The sequence below is a fragment of the Equus caballus genome, chromosome 27, assembly GCF_041296265.1.
Source record: "Equus caballus isolate H_3958 breed thoroughbred chromosome 27, TB-T2T, whole genome shotgun sequence".
Taxonomy (NCBI): domain Eukaryota; kingdom Metazoa; phylum Chordata; class Mammalia; order Perissodactyla; family Equidae; genus Equus; species Equus caballus.
Window position 1 is genome coordinate 41,377,843 of NC_091710.1, and position 17,875 is coordinate 41,395,717.

The 17,875-nt window shown below is 38.9% G+C and overlaps 1 protein-coding gene across 15 annotated transcripts in view; it reads left to right on the forward strand.

The window, feature by feature from the left end:
- Positions 1 to 17,875, forward strand: part of FAT1 (FAT atypical cadherin 1) — a 131,549-nt gene that overhangs the window by 64,760 nt on the left and 48,914 nt on the right. For all 15 annotated transcript variants that reach the window (XR_011433374.1, XR_011433375.1, XR_011433373.1 and 12 more), the window contains exon 4: positions 15,304 to 15,365. Coding sequence is in view for 10 of the 15 variants with exons in the window: in XM_070253407.1 (XP_070109508.1) it covers positions 15,304 to 15,365 (62 nt within the window). In the remaining 5 variants the exon portion in view is untranslated. The remainder of the gene's footprint in view (positions 1 to 15,303; positions 15,366 to 17,875) is intronic.

Genomic DNA, 17,875 nt, shown 5'->3' on the forward strand with positions numbered 1-17,875 from the left:
GAGACAAGAGCACAGAATGTTCACTTGTCTGAGCCTTGACCGCCCCAGCTCCCGCAGACAAACTCATCACAGCTTTGTGGTATGTCAAGGACAGAGAAGACAGGGAGTCCCCAACAATAGGGACTAGTGTGCACTTCACAGGTTCCATTATCCACGAGTAACCTCAGGACACTGAAACCGCCCTAGCAAAGTGCCTTTTTAGTCCATGTTACCAGTTTGAACCTCTGAGGAGTGATATGCTACTTAGAATTGGCAGATAATCTTGAAGTCTTACTTTTAGGCCTGTGGATGCTTTAGACAAGACCAGTTTTAGTCTCTTATCTGTATGTTTGGTGTTTTCCAAGCTTTGGAAGCAAGTATTGCTTCCAAATACAAAGCAAGTGTTGCTCTTTAGTTTTAAAAAATGTGGTTGAAGTCTTATTGGCAGACAGTAAATTGCACATGTAGAAAGTCTGCGATTAGAGAAGTTTTAACAAAGCGATACAACTGTGAAGCCATCACCACGATCGAGCCATGAACATATCTGTCGCTCCCAGAAGTTTCCCCGTGACTGTTTGTATTCCCTCCCTCCCACTCTCCTCTCTGTCCCCATCCCTGGCAACCACTGATCTACTTTCCATCACTATATGTTAGTTTGCATTTCCTAAAGTTTTATATATATGGGCTCATACGGTATATACCCTTTTTTTGTACAGCTTCTTGGACCTACCATATATACTCTGAGATTCGTGCATGTTGTAGTGAGTACCAAGAGTACATTCTTTTTTGTTGCTGTACATCCTTTGTATAGATATTACTACAATATGCTTATCCAGTCACCTGTTGGTGCACATTTGTGTTCTTGCCACTTTTTGGCATCTTCTCATTCATTGATGGACATCGTCCTGTTTAGTAACATATATAATGTACTTAGAAAGAGTTTTTCTTATGGTTAAAAATAAAGTCATCGGAAATGTACATTAAGTAGAAGCACCCTTTTTGAATACATGTGCATGTTTATGTATGTGATTTCTGTGTCTTCTTGTGCCTCTTAAAAAGGTTTAGGCTTTTTCACAGGTATTGGGTCTGTTTCTGTCCACTTAAAACTTTGAATGGTTCAGAAACGATTTTGAGGCTGTTTCATCTTCCTGTTTTCTTAGCTTTTCCTTTATCAATTCTGTAGAGTTAAAATTTCGTGTATTTTGGAGGATGATCTTTCCTCTGAATCTCTTCTCCTCACTGGCTCTGGAGCACCTTGCACTGTTCAAATCCTGTAAGTCCTGCTGGTTCTCTCTGGACCGATTTCCATCAGACTGTCTCCTGCCTGGCCCCTGTGAGAGTTGAGCTTGAAGGAGACAGCCAGAGAGAAAGCAGCAAGCCTGGGCTTTCCATCTTTAGCTGTCATCTTGTCTTATTCTCTCGTCTTTCTCATGCCACTCTTCCAACCTTCTACCGTGTCTTGACCTCACTTTTAGATGAGGCTCGAGCAAAATTTCCATAAGGAGCCAGAGGGGCAGTGACAGGTTTGGCTCGTGTGCTTTGCACTTTATATTTTACAAGCACTCACGTACTTCATCCTTACAAGAAGCCCTGTGAGGTGGGTAGAGACTGCAAATGCCGGGAGTCTGCTGTCTTCCCCATTTGTGCTTTTTCCATTTTACAAATTATTATATGACTTCAGAGAGGTTAAGGCCACCCAGAGGTCAGAGCCAGAAAGACACGAATTTCATAACTGCTGCTTCTCGGTGCATAGTCCCACGTTCACTGTCTCTGCCTTTGGGTTTGGGATGTAAACGTGGTTTGGGAGCCAGTTTTTCTGTACCTTCTCTGTTCTTTGTACTAAGAGTTCCTGCATTATATAATGGTTGATTTTTAGCTAATCTTATTTCTGTGATACCTTCAGACCAAAAAGCGTGAAGCTTCTAAATAACACTAGATGTTTAAACTTAGTTTTATTAACCGTGCGCGGCAGGGATCATTAAACTTTTTCTGTAAAGGGCCAGGTAGTAAATATTTTGGGCTTTGCAGGCCATATAGTCTCTGTGACAGCTGCTCAGCTCGGTCCCCGTAGAGTGAAAGCCGCCGTAGAGAGTATGGAAATGAACAGGCGTGACTGTGTCCCAGTGACAGTTTATTTATGGACATTGAAATTTGAATTTCATGTTCTTTTCATGAGTCACAGTATATTCTTCTTTTGATTTTTTTCAACCATTTAAGAGGGTAAAAGCCATTCTTAGCTAGCAAACCATACCAAAACAGGTTGATGGTAGTTTTCTGACCCCAAAAAGTTGATGTATTTGCCAGTTGGACTAGTCAAATTGTTGATTTATTTCTGAGAGGGTAGACTATTTGATATTTCTAAAGTAAAAATTGCCCTAAGTGATGAATACATAGAAAAGATGATCTGTGTTTTGCTTCTCTAGGTTGTTAAAACTGTTCTTTAAAGAATCGGTGGCTAGAATATTAGTTATCAAGGTTAAAATCTCCGAGAAGATTTAGCAAGTTGATGATAGAATATTCAGGTCTCTTCTACTCTGAGAAATTACTGTTTCTCACTAGAAGATAAAATATTTCCAAGTTTTGAACTCTCACACTTCTTCGTGCTGATATATCCTGTTAAAAATATTTCAGAGCTTGAAATTCCAGCTGTCTCAGTTGGTTATATGTACGCTTATTAAATCTTTACCATTTCCTCCATTTGTTTTCTTAATTCCCTTATGCGGAGTTGAAATATTTATGCTCAAATTACTAAGTTACAGCTTCTCATGCTTTGTAGAGGACAACTTTATACATTGGCCTGTTTCTCATTCATTCGTTTACAGGTAGGATAGCATATTTAATATAGAATTACTTTATGTTCAATATAGGAAATATTATTTGATTGCAGATAGCTTTGGTGATATTTGTATGTAAATTGTATGCATACATATATATACATATATGGAGAGAGTGTTTATGTGTTGTAATTCCTAAAGCGTGGTAAAGTCATAAAATGCTGTAGTAGCCAATAGGTGGACTGGGTACTCATCCTTTTCTAGTCCAGGATCACATTACAGCTTTTTTTTCCCTCAATCAAAGTAAATGGCATTTTATTGTGGCTGGAATGGAGGCTGAACAAAGTGCAATAGGAAATAACTCCAGCTGCAAACAACTTCCGAGGGTTTCCGGTAACATTTGATAGCCACAAAGGAAGGAAGTGAAGGGCCAGTCACTTACAATGGCAGGAATTCATTAGAAAATAATAATAATAAGTTTACCTATTTGTAGTTTTCCCAAATATATGCAGTTGTTTTAAGAATTATAGATTTTTCTTGCTTGTTCGTTCTGCTTATTTTTTATTTTATAGTGAAGTGTGTTATCCTTAACGTCTGAAAGGAGTAAAATTTTATTCACTGCCTTTTTTGCACATGTTGAGATGATGATATATGCTTTTCCTCCTAAAATCTGTTAACCTTGAATCCTTAGGGTAAACTCTATCAAAGGGTATTCTGTTTTTTTAATATGTTGCTGAATATCATTTGGTAAAGTTATTTTAAGGAGCAGTGTTTTAAGATTTTGCATTTAAGTATCTGAGATTAGCCCTTTTTCGTCAACGTGATATTAACCTGATTAAGTAGGTTGGGTTTCTTTCCTCTCTGTCTGCTGTATCTGACATTTATAGGAATAGGGAAGACAATTCTCAATAAATTGTGTTTAGCTTTTGATCTTACGTTATCTTATATTTTATTGCTATCACTTTTCAACAAGAAACAGCTAGTGAGCTAGAATTACAACCACAAGAGAAGTCTGGAGATTTTAGGGTGCAAATTCCTGCTCAGCCACTGCCTGTGTGACTTCAGACTGATCATTTGATGCATTTTATTAGGATTTTCTATGGGACTCTGGAAGTTTGAACTAAATGAGATCTGAGGGCCTTTCCAGCCTTGACAGCCTATGAATAGAATGCCATTTTTGGCTCGAAGCCTAATCCTGCCGGCACCAGGACTGCAAGGACAGACAATAGCTGCTCAGATGGCCGCAGCTGCCAGAGAGCTCTAGACGGGCTCTCGTTAAATGCAGTCTTAGCACACCACCGAAAGAAAGACGGTGCAGCCCTACAGAGCATCTCTGAGCTCATACTCCAAGGCTCCAAGGGGACGGATGTTGAGTGATAACCATCGGAAAAACTGAGCGTTCACTCTTGGCCTATCATTTAAGAACAGGGCTGGAATTGAGGATGCCCAGTCTCCCTGCCTTTCTTTCCATGTCTGCTCTGCCTTTTTACTGTGGATGCTCGTCTTGCCTGTGTTTGGTGGGGATCCAGTGCTGGCTCAGGTCCTAGAGGGGCAGGACCCTCCCATGTTCGTTTGTAGGTACCATAGATCCGGGCATGATACGTGTGTAGTTGCTGCTTAATACTTATTTTTCAGTTGACTGATAAAGATTTTAAATATGAGCGAAATTCATATGATTTCCATTTCACCTGTTGGAAGAGGAGTCTTAAGAAGTTTGAACAGGAAAACGCTGTCCTTGGTCTAGTTTCTGTCCTCCTCCTACCTGTGATGGCCTCCATCCACCCACTGCGTGGTCCTCCGGACCTCGGCTGTGATCTTTGTAAATTGCGGTAACTGCCTTGTCCTGAGAATGTTTTCACTTTGTTAAAGCTTTTTGGGTACAGATCTGTAGATGAGAATGCCCCATGGAAATGCCCCATAGAGTGACAGCCATGTGCCATGCAGGATTCTGAGCTGATGTCTCTTGCTTCTGCCTCTCTCTGTGCTATGCTTGCTTTAATGCTTCATTTAAGAAATTAGAATATGGGGCTAGCCCCATGGCGTAGTGGTTAAGTTCAAATGCTCTGCTTTAGTGGCCCGGGTTCATGGGTTCAGTTCCCAGGCACAGACCTACAGGACTTGTCAAACCATGCTGTGGCAGCAACCCACATCCAAAGTAGAGGAAGATTGGCCCAGACGCTAGCTCAGGGTAAATCTTCCTCAAGCAAAAAGAAGAAGATTTGCAACAGATGCTAGCTCAGGGTGAATCTTCCTCAGCAAAAAAGAAAAAAAAATTAGAATAATTACTAATTACGTTGCTTCCTTTATTTTCATACATTTGATTAGTCTCTGTAGTTCTTTGATAGTTTAACTTGCTCAAAGCAGGCTGTCTTTCAATAGTGCACCTGAAAATGAAAAAAAAAAATTCAGGAGCCGATGGTTTAAAATACATATCCCATAAAGTTCTAAAACACTTTTGTTTAACTTCTAACCTCTCAAATCTCCTATATTTATTTTGTATAGTTTATGTTAATTTTTCCTGATAGTAGACATTTTGCTGGTTTTTCTTAACCTGTCTATAAGGGGAATGAGAATTCGTTATGGCTAAAACAGAAAGGATAGTTTTGGCAAATGTAGAGTGAGCAGGTACATTTTTCTGACTAAAGAGAATATTTTATTGGGTAAAATTACTTTTGAAAGCAATTTTTTGGACTAATCTCATTGTACACTGAGGCCCATGTATTGCTTGTTAAATAAACTCTTAAAAGAACAGAGAGAAATTGTTTCGGTTTATTCAGAATAAAGGTGTCTTTTCTCTCTTGGTCCTGAGTTGAAACAACTTTCTAATTGAGACTTTGTGTCTTACAGGCATTAAGCTAGCTTTATAGTGATGGCTAATAGAGTTAATGAAACATATTTAGGCAGTTCTAATTTCATTCTTCTATTATGGAGAGGAAAGAATATGAGAAATGATAATACATTCAAAGATATAACTAATAAGACTTAACCCATGTCCTTTTGAAGGAAAGCATGCAGTTAACTTGGATTATATAGAGCATTTGGCCCTTTCCTCCCCCAAATCGTCTTTGAGCCTGAGACTTTTTTTTTCAGTCCTCAGCCTTTTCATTGTCTTGTGTATAAAATGACAGCCTATAAAGTCATAAAGCGTTTCAAATGAAGACTATAGCAAAATATAGAAAATCATATGGGTGTTTATCTTTGGGTGGTGGAATTGTTTGCAGTTCTTACCTCATTCTTCTTTCTTGGTATTCTTTGAGTACTTTTGTTTGCTAGCTGAATAAAAAGGTGTATTAAATTTGGAAGGATGCCGTAACAAGTTATCACAAACTGGGTGGCTTCAAACAACAGAAACGTACTCTCTCACAGTTCTAGAGGCCCAAGGTCCAAAATCAAGGCGTTGGCAGGGCCGCCCTCCCTCTGCAGTTTCTAAGGGAGAGAATCCTTCCTAGCATCTTCAGCTTCTGGTGGCTCCTGGCATTTCTTGACTTAGGGCAGCATCTCTTCTGTCTCTGCCTGCATCTTCACAGGGTCCTTCTTCTATGTCTGTGTATTTCTGATCTCTCTCCGCTTTTCCCTTAAAAGGACAGTGATTGAATTTAGGACCTACTGTAAATTCAGGGTGATCTCATCTTGAGATACTTAATTACATCTTTCGAGGCTGTTTTTCCAAATAAGGTCACAGTCACAGGTTTCAGGTTGGACATATCTTCTGCGGGGGGGACCACCATTGAACGCGTACTACAAAAGGCGTTTCCAAAAAGAAGGAAATACGCTGTTAAACGGAAATTGATACAACCATTTAGATTGTTGTTTTCTTTTATGTTGGAAAGACATATATTTCATTGTTAACTTATATTCTAACAGAATTTAATGATTTGCGTCAGTAGTTGCAGATTTGCCTGAAAGATCCCGGGAGATGTTTTAGGCTTAATAAGTAACTTAAGAGCAGTTGGAATCTTCACGTAGGCTCTCCTGGCTGTTTCTTTGAAGTAATTTCTGCAATGTTAATTATGGTTCCTAAGTACTGTTTATCTCTCGGAAAAATGTAGTCCTGTTATATTTCTCTCTTTCTCAAATGCTGTTTTTGAGAAATGAATAATACACTTTGTTCCAGAATATGGCCAGGAGTGATAGTTACAGTGACTAAAAACAATTCTGTTTTTAGGAAACTATTAGAATAAGAGAGCATGGATTTTTTTTCTACTTTTTAAAGCTCTTGGCCCAAGAGGTTAGCATGGGGTGGATCACCAAACTACCTGGAAAACTCTATGAAATTGTACAAGGTGTGTGTTCATGAGTGGAGATTCTGATTTGGTGCCTCCGTGTGGGGATGGGGAGTAGTGGGTTTAGCCTGGCATTTCTCTTGCTTCTGATGCCCACCTGGTTGAAAAAGGCTGGAGCAACAGGGAGACTTCTGAACATTTTCTTTGGTGAGAACTCGACTCTGGTTCCAACTCTGCGGCTAACTGCCCTTCAGGAATTAATTTAACATTCCTGAGCCTCATTTCCTTGTTTTCAAAGCGCAGTTTTTGGGCTAAAAGATTTTAAAAGGCTCTCTGACTCTAGCAAACGTAGTTTTTACAGTAAGAGGACGTTTTAGAATGTATGTTACGTTTCATTAAAATTTTGTTTCAAAAACATATTAGAAGCAATTATAAAACATATGCCGCTGTACTATTTCTAAGCAGTTTTAATTTTTTGTTTTTTGTATATATGGCCAGATAGTTCAGAGTTTTTAGAGAATCATTTGTTTGAGACTTCTCAACCTTAGTTTCAACCAATAAACATTTCTATATGCTTTCACAGTGACCTTTAAAATATTTTAATGTTTCAATTTCTTTAAATTATATACTCATTAAAAATAAAAGATGACCACAGTAAAGAAGTGTGTAAAGTGAACTGTGAAAATCCCTCTCCTCTCTTCTCCACTTCCTTTGGCCCACTTGTTCCATTCCCCAGGAGTGACTACAGGTAGTAATTTGGGTTTGACCTTTCATGAAGGTGCACGCATATTTTACATATATGCACACACCTCTGTGTGTTTTCGTGGTACTTGTCTGAAAGTTGCTTGAGTAATGTTAAATTTTACAGTCTACTCACTGTTGTTTTATTGTAATTGTCCTTAATTTGCTCATTCTTGAAGCACACCGAACGTCCTGGGAGCAATCCTGGCTAAAGTAGTGGTTGCAAGTCAAAGGTAGAAATCACATTTCCAGATCACGGTAGTAACAGCTAGTGAAAAATTACCCCACCCACGAGGAAGACGCCCGAGACTTACAGATACTCCTGTACCACCAAATATGGCACAAAGTTCTTAACATAGGGAAGAGTAGAGTATGTTAAAGTCTTTCAGAAAAATGACTGGGGAAAGCGGTGGGAAATAATATACCTAACGTGCATGCCTACAGTCAAGGGTTAGTTAAAACAGTGCTGTTATTGATGCACCATTGTGAAAAAGACAGAGGGTCCTGAGGACTCCCGCCCAAGGAGCCAGGCTGGATGGAGAGAGACTTTCAGGGCACGTAATGGGAGAGGCTTATATGTATTCACTGAATAGTTCTGTTGTGTAATCATTATACATATTAAATATGTAATTATCTGTATATTGATAGTCATGTATGTGAGTTAAGAGCTTGGGCTCTGGGATCTGGCAGACTTGGGGTCAGATCTCAGGATGCCATTTACTGGCCTCAGATATCTTTAAACTGAAGATGGTGTCCCAGTAGCTCCCGTATAGGGTTGCTGGCTTACTCATTGAGAATGACATGTGTAAAATGCTTGGCCCAGAGCCGGGTCCTGGGAAGCACACAATTAGCGTTGCCTAAAAGGAAGTAGGAGAGAGTGGTTTAATACTCGTCTCTGCTTTTTAGTATAAGGGCGGTTTCCTTAAATAACTAGTATGCCCCTGAGGACGAGGGCCTTGTCTTGGGCTTCTGTGTGTGTCTCAGAGTGACAGATTTAGGGAAGACATTCTGAAAAATAAATTGAGTAACAATGCAGATGGAAAAGTGGGTGACTTTGAGCTAGTAAACCTCATGACAACATCATGGCTGCTTGTGAACAGCCATTTCATTTATTAATTTGTAGTCCTTAGCCAAGATAGCATCAGAAGCAAAAAATATAAATGGGTAGAATAATGATTTTTGAAAAGTCATTGTTAAACATGGAGACTCCAGATGTTTAGGTGTTTGGATGAAGTTGTAAACTAACACCAACCAACCTGGTTTCTTCATCACCAGCTGAACCCAGAGAGATGGAGACCAGTAACAGCGAGGGAGCATTATGGAGCAGTGTCAGCACAGTTAAAATCTTGGAAAGTTGCTTTTTTCACTATTTTGGTTTAAGAGGGATGTTCACAGAATTTGGATTTTGATAACAAATAGATTCACTGTTGAATTACTGCTTCACAGTTTAACTACAGAAAACGGTTTTGAATATTGTAGATGTTCAAGTTCTTGGTTTTGACATGTATAATTCGAAATCAGAGACTAAAGGGTCAGAGACGGTTTGTGCCTGTTCAAATTTAAATCAATTTAAAAATTCAGTTCTTCACTTACACCAGCCACGTTTCCAGTGCTTGGTGGCCACACAGGCTGGGGGCTGCCATGTTGGACAGCACAGTTGTTGAACATTTCCATCGTCACAGAAAGTTTTATTGGGTGGTGCTTTTCTAGAACATATGTTGCTGTGGTTCCTGCATTATTGTAAAATAACCAAAGGATAAAAAAGCCAACATAGTTGTAGGGATTGGAGGAAAATAGAGTAATGGGAAATGTAAATCAGATGAGCAGAGTTTTTTTTTTTTCTTTCTTGATCTTTCCATCTTCCTCTGTTTATTCTTAAGTAGAATGACTGGACAAGGGTTCAAAGTAAATTTCCTGCCAAGCAGGGTGAACACATGGCCACAGCAGTATTTTTCCTCTGGATCCAGAACCTTTCGTTTTACAGTTTTGGTTCTTAGAAAACTCCTACTACAGGTCACGAGCACTTGCTCTCTCATTGCAGTCGGACCTTAATCCTACTGAGAAATCTTTTTTTTTCATTCTCTAGCTGCCGTCTAGTTGTGTCTACAGTGCTGATGTTCTGAACCATTTTTGCAGAACCAAAGTCTTCAGTCCCTCCTGGGCTTCTCTCATTCTTAATGTGGGCTTCAGACTCTCATGCTCTGAGTTACTGAACTCCCAACTCACCACCTTGCTAAACGGTATTGCGTAAGCAGCTTAATCTCTCTGAGTCTGTGAAAATACTCATTTATTTATTATGGAATAGATATTGTCGCATACGTATGGATTAAATGAGATAATATATTTAAAGCTCATAGCACAATAACTTGGCATTTAGTAAGCCAAGTAACAATGAGAGGTGAGGTCATTTGAAATGCAAGTTAACTTTTGCTTTGTAACACACCATTCCAAAACTCAGTGGCTTGAAACAACCAACGTAATTTAGTTTGAGATTCTGCTGGGCAGTTCTAGTCTTGTCCCTGCTTGGCTGATCTCTCAAGTAATGTGGTCACTTGGCTGGTTGGCTTGAGGCTGGCTGGTCCTGGATGGGCTTGCTCTTGTTTTGGGTGGTTGGTTGGTTGTATGCTGGGACGACAGAGATTACTAGACTACGTGTCATCCAAGGTCAGACTTACTTGGAGTACAGAGCCCTCAGCAGAAGCCCTTGCTTTCTTCCTGTTTTCTATGTCTACTGCAAACTCTAGTCTAACGTCTTATCGTTTTGGGGAGATAGTCATCTTCTAGCCTTCTTCCTTGTTTCGTGAAAACAAGACTCTATCTTAATCCTCTTTGCATTCTGAGCAGACAGCACAAAATAGTTGAATGAATACATAACTACAGCCCACCTGGGGGAACTATGTCACATCATATCTTCGCTTACTAATCCTTTCATTTTCACCTTTATGTGCTCCCTACTTTGCGAAGTCTATTTGACCTCTTGAACTTTGAGAAGTTTGGAGATGGTTTTGGTGTTGATTTATAAGAAATGTCAAAGAGTAAAATTTTATATTGAGGCATTGTAGTTCATCTAACTTTCTCTGTTTTCTTAAATGACTTCTTTAAATGTCTAAAGTGGCATTGAGAGGCCGTGGATAGTTTTTCTAATGGTATTCGTCAAACACGGAAAGTTTGGTTACTTAGCTTTACGTACATTTATGGGGTGAGTGTGTAACTGCTGACTGGTGAGAAGATAGTGTCTGCGGTCTCAGCCCACCTCCATTTGTAAACGTATTGCTCTACAGAATGGGATGTTTTTCCATGACAAAGTTCTTGTCTTTTCCTTTCTATTTTTAATTTAACTGTGCTCTGCAGAAAAGACAGATAAAACACAAAATTCCAAAAGGCAGCACTTGCACACACATTTCACTGCTTTTACCCACTCTGTTTTATTTTCTAGCTTGCTTTTTTGGACCTATTAAATGAATAATGATTAACTCTAGCTGGTTTCCTTACACTTTATGTAAGTGACAGTTTAGAGTTTATGGAGAGTTGAAATAGCATCATGCAGTGAAGTGTGCAGTGTGGCGTGATGGGGAGGAAAAAAACCCCAAACACCTCTCATCTGGGCCTGAGGAAAACTAAATTCTAATCCTGCCTTTGATATGACTTACTGGTGACCTTGGAACGATTTAACTTCTCTTTGGCTCAGGCAGCTGAGCTTGATAATCTTGAAGGTTTCTCTCCAATTCTGAAATAATATACTGTTTCTATTAAGTGTATATCTTTCTGGGATTTACTAATAAACATTAAAGATGAGCACAAATGTTTCGGATGAAAGAAATGGATACACTAATTAGGATATTTAATACCTACAAGGTTAATAACGTGCACTGGGTGTATAGAAAAGGTACACTTTGGATTCATTTTGAAATAGATGTTTATCAAGGAGGCAAGGGGGAAGGATTAGCAGGATTGAGGTGTGCAAAATTACAGAGGTGAAAGTGGGTGTGAAATGCACGATGATTTCTCCAACTAGCTTGGTGTGGCTAGAGAGTGGGCTGTTTCGATAGCGTTTCCATTATGATAAGCTCGCGGTGCATTTGATGGCTGTAACGTAAACTCTACCTCCAAAGACTGTCCACAGGTTTCCCAGTATTTTCCTGCTTCACAGTATTAGGAAATTCTGTTTTCTCTTCAGGGTTCATTTTGTATGAAAATTCCACAAAAAGGACTATTCTGCTCCTTCTCTCAGGGGTGCACCATCTCATGCCACCCCCGTCGTATGTACATGCACATCTTCTCCCTGGTGATGGCTTTAGGGCAAAGAAAGCACGGTGACGCTTCTCATAGGATTGCTTTTGGTAGGAGTGTTGTGAACCTAGAAAGAAGGGTCTTTTTGTCAGTCTGAAAGTTCTTGTGTCATTTAAATTGCAGTAGCCACATGAGGCTAGTGGCTCCTGTATTGGCTAGCTCTGGTCTAGATCTTGTCTGTCTTCCCTTGTTGACAGTTACTCGTTACATGCCCTCTATGTTAGGGTGCTGAACAGTCTCCTCTTCCTAGAAGAAATACCTTTCTGAGTCTACTTCCTTCCTCCCTGGCTCTCACTTTATCTTCCCCTCCAAGCTTCTCTGAAGTCCTTGGACAAAGGACTTCTTAAAGAATTCTCTGCCCTGGCTTCTGGGACACGTGGTTTGCTTCCAGCCTGTTGCTTTGGGCTTCTTCATGGCTTTCTAAACATTGATGTCCCCTACTTTAATAACATTGGCCCACCATCTTCTTTTATTTTTTAGTAGGCCCACCCTTCTCTTTATTCATGCTCTTTTCAATACTTGGGGTGTACCCCAAATCTGTCTGTCTGCCTCTGACTACTTCTCTGCTCTTCAGCTCTGTGCCTCTCAACATCTGTTCATGCCACCATCAACTAGACCACCTGTGGTGGTACCTGACACATCTTGTCAGGAAATACACATTAAATGGTTTTCTGTTGGCTCATATGTAAGCTATAAATGTGTACCATTATTTCCAAGTTTAGTGTAGCTTATGTATCTCTATTACTCTAATACATATTTTAAAGTCTGATCTTTTATACTTTTAAGAAATTTGTGTGGTCACACATTCAAGTATTTTTCGAGGGTAATCGAGAGCAGTGTGGCCAAAACATACAAGGAAGGCAAAGTCTCTGTCTTCATGGGTTTTCAGTGTGCAGAAGAAGACTTTTAAATGAGTGACTGTAATGCTGTGGGGTGGTGTGTTATGAGAGAGGAAATATGAAAGCGTGGAGAAGAGAACCCAGCCGTGGGAGCCCAGGCGAGGCCTGTCAGGGGAGGCCTCAGAATGATGTTTAAGCCAAGAAGTGAAGGAGTGGGTAGGAATAGCTAGGCTAAAATGGATAAGAGAGGAGCATCAGAATTCACTGCATTTGAATGGAATTAGTGTTCCATTTGAGTTAACAGAGGAGAATTCATTTGAAGTTCGTAGAACATGAAAGTAATTCCAGACCTAGGAAATGATGTCAGATTTGCTTTTTGGCTTTAAATTGAATTGGTAGTATGGATGTGGGTCCATCCTTATTAGCAGTCTGGTATGCTGTAAGTAAAATGTAAAGTGCGGAATTTTATTTGCTAATGGATATTTATTTATTTGCTAACAGAATTTTAATGGGTATCTCTATGCAATGAATCATTATGCTCTATAGGAGCTGAATTCTAATTTTCTATGAATATTCCAAACTGTTGCCCCATGTGATGATGTTACTATTGATGACAACTTTTTTTTTCCCCTGAGGAAGATTTGCCCTGAGCTAATATCCATGCCAGTCTTCCTCTATTTTGAGTATGTGGGCTGCCAGCACAGCATGGCCACTAACAGAGCGGCATAGGTCCATGCCCAGGAACCCAGGCCACCAAAGCAGAGCACCGTGACCATAACCATTGGGCCACTGGGGCTAGCCTGAGGGGAACTTTTTGATGGACACATTAGGACAATTAGTTGGGACCAGTTACCGTGATTTCCTGTCATACAGTCATGCGCCACATAATGATGTTTCAGTCAGTGTCGGACCACGTATAGGTGATGGTCCTATGAGATTAGTACCATATAGCCCAGGTGTGTAGACAGTTTTACCATCTGGTGTTGTGTAAGTGCACCCTATGATGGTTACACAATGACGAAATCGCCCAGCGACACATTTCTCAGAACGTATCCCTGTCGTTAAGTGATGCATGACTGTGCTTGACGTACTTAAGACCGCAGTCAGAAGGGGGTGGTAAACTTTTGATTGGGAAAAAAAAAAAAGGATTAACTTTAAAAGGTTTTTTCACTAATGAAAATCAAGTTTGTGCCACGTTAAGCAACATTTTCACACCATTAAGCATTCTGAAGCATTTTCCTTAAACCTCTTTTAATCTATAAGTATGGTTTGGGAAAAACCGCCGGATCCAGTTACGGTATAGTCTTTCGTTGTTCTTATTAAAAAGAGAGCGTTGCATCATTGAATTGTGGGAAGATAATGTTGATTTAGATGCTTAGTGACTGTTTAAGAAAAAAAAGTACTTCCAATTAAATGAAAACACAAACCTTTCATTTACAAGTTTAGAGAAACAGTTTGAATAGCCTTTAATTGGTAGTTTTGTGAAATTACTTAGGATAATAGGAGAAAATCACTGACAGTGATAAAGTCTATTCTTAAATATGAATTATTTGACGTTTTTCCCTGTGGGAAAACAAGAGAAAGCTGGGCAGGAGAAAGATCAGCCCTGGCAATTGTCTTGCCACATAAGGCAGATCCGATGTCAGATCCACTCACTGGGCACCTGTCTGTTATCAGCACAGGTTCTAGAGGATGTTTTTGTGGTTGGAGGAATTTTGTTTGTATCTTTGGTGAAGTACATGAATATATTTAATCAATGTTAATGGTTTACTAGGTTCCAACAATATGTTGACATTTAGCAGACAGTCATTAAAGTTCTAGAGGGAGACTGAAACTATAGATATTCTAGTTTGATAGAAAAATCAAAGAAATAAAGAATATAGGACTTCTTTGAAGAATCATTTATTTTCTTCTTTTATTAGAAATTAAATGATTCTTATTTGAGCAACATTATCTGGAAAATCATGTTAGTTTTTATAACAGGTCTTCATTTTTGAGGGTCGATGAGTCAAAGGTAATAAATCATAGTCAACATTGTATTTTCCAATGGTTCTTTTTAATGTAGCTATGGAAGTGATTTCTGTCAGTTATTAATCATCTCTGCCACACTTAAAGGAGATACAGATGAGCATGAAATCCTGGATAACCTATCTCACTTTTTAAAACTTTTCCAACAAAATGTATATTGAAACTACTAAACAAATAGAAAATGTAACTCATTTGAGTTTTTCTACTTCATTAATACTGTCATTGATCGAGTGGATTTAAGAACCATTAAAAGGAGAAAGGATAAAGTATGTTATTTGTAAAGAAAATAATTGCCTGTATTAAGCATTTTTTTCTGTCAGAGTAAATTAAAAGTTCGCTGAGACTTTTACGCTCAGAGTGTGGTTTCAATTACAGTACTTTGTAATGGACTTTATTTGTGAGGATTAATGAACTGTTATCATTTTATAGGTCTCATCACAACCACATCCCGGAAACTCGACCGAGAGCAGCAAGATGAACACATATTAGAAGTAAGCGTTTCTTTATTTTTAATTATTTTTAAAATATTGTCAGTCTCATGGCAAGGGGCAATCTTGTACATGTTAACTAGTATTCATCGCTAATGTTCATGGTTCTAACTATTTTGTTATGTCAGCTTCAGGTCATTAATAAAAAGAAAGCTGAAGAAATCATTGTGAACATAGTTCATGTCCGTCTTATGCCCTCTTCCTGTCCACGGGATACGCGACCATTATCATAAGTTCTGTTCTAATTTTTGTACTTTACGCATGCACACACACACCAAACGAAACTGAAAACCATATTATTTGAATTTCATCTTCATTTACATAAGTGATATTTTTCTCTATGCCTCCTGTATCTTTTTCCTCAGTATTATGTTTTTGAGATATATTTATGTTAATATTAACAGATCTTATTCAGCCTTTTTGACTGTAGTTAGCTTGTTTCCAGGTTTTTTTTTTTGCTCTTAAACAGTTGCATTGTTTATGTATTTTAAATGGAATTATATAAAGTTTGTGCTTTTTACAAATTTCTAAAATAACAGTAGATTGACGTCTGACACGTGCTCGTCTGAGATATTCTCTTCTCATAAGGCTCCTCATTCTCGTGGTTAATTTAAAATGCCTTCTAGACCTTGGAAGAGGAGACACAGCTTGTCATTTGCTGGTCGCCTAGTTTCTAGTGGACAGTAAATATGTCGTGGGGAAAGGGATAGGAGTAATTTGGAGGAAGAAGGTAGAGTGTAATGTGGCCTCGGGCCTGCCGAGGCTGCTGGCTGCCATCGCCTGCAAACCAGGACGAGGCTGAGAGAAAAGGCAGCCAGTGCAGAGGGAAGACGGAGCAGAACAAACCTGTGACTCCTGTTGACATTTCTCTGTCACATGTTAAAGGCCAGTGGTGACTATTAGAGCCAGAACTGGAAAAAGCCAAGTGCTTTTATTTCATTGTGAATTATCCACACCACTCTCCTATTCTAGAAGTATGGGCAACTGAGAAAATTCAAAACTGTGATTTTTCTTTTTTTTTTTTAGTTCTCTCTTTTTATACCATTGCTGTTCATAATACTGTCTACTTAATTTCATTTCATCCTTGGTCAGAATTTTCTAACTTTGTCAGTGAAATATTTAGTTCTTTAGCTATATAGTATGTGTGCACGCGCATGCGCATGTACATGTACGCACATGTACACCTGTCCTATCCAGAAAAAGTGGTTTCATAGCCACAATTACAGTTAGTAATTTCTTCATGTGTTATATCTACGGGTTTAGTCCTAAGTTGCAAAATTCCCCTGAATCCATTTTCTTGATGATGGAGCAGAGTTTTGAATTTTTGTTGAGTTACGACGGGGATTGACAGAAGGGGGAATATGGTTCCTGAAGAAAATAGACAGATGGCAAAACATCCAGAGCAGCAGGTTGCACACATTGGCAGCCTGCCCCCCTCCCCTCACCCTAGCTAGCCCGGCACCGCACACCCATTACGGCATACCTCTCTCCAGAGCCCTCTGTTCTCAGTGAGTGTCAAAGTCTGCATGGGAGCAGGTGTAAGACGCTTAGGACTTTGGAGATAATATTAAGACATTGATAGGATATAAGAGTGTGTAATTGTTTACATATCTTGTATTTTTTTTGTAGACCTTTTGTGGGGGTCTTTTCGAGGGCCAGTGCTGGCATTGATTGGACTGTCTTAAAGAAGAGAGTGGTTTTCCTCACATGTTAAAAGCTGTGTTACTGGCTCCTGGTTCTTGGACCCAAACTTAGGATCAACTTGGTGATGAATATTAAAAAGCATAGCGTTGGTTCTGTTTCTTTTATGTTTTTCCTAAAGATCATATAAAAAACTGAAAAGGAAATGTTTTGAGAGGTTAAAATTAAACTAGTAATTTTTATTTTGAGAGTTGGGGAATCCTGTACTTTAAGTAAATCAACTACTTTACTTAAATACTCTTGACAAGTTCCTTCAGGACACATTCCCACTGTTATCACTAACAGGATTTATACCTACCTTCTTCAAAAGGAAAAGAGTTCCGCAGAAAACGTCAGCCCACTGTAATGCTTGTAGTATTGCAGTAGTTAATTTGGGAGAATGTGGGTGAGGGGAGAGTAACTATTACTAAGGTCATTACTTTTCATGTCCACACTGGAGTAAAAAGGGACATTTGATCTAGGATGAAATTGCCTCTTATGCATATAGAAGCGTTCAACGGGGCAGTCCTTTAGAATCTCTGATCTTTATTGCTAAATTGAATACATGAGTAATTTACTTAGAATGAAAGTAATTTTATATATTTTTGACTGAAAATCTTATTTAATAAGTTGGTCTTAAATTTAAATGTTTATGTCCACCATACTCAACATGGAAAACCTCTGTACAAGAAAAGAGCCAAACAAAATAAAATGATTACCGGTAGATTAAATGGCATGCTACTTAACATAGATTTTAAATTGATGAGTTAGCTTATTTTATTGATGAAACTTAAAAACGAGTTTTTTAATACAGTGTGTGGAGATTTTATTTT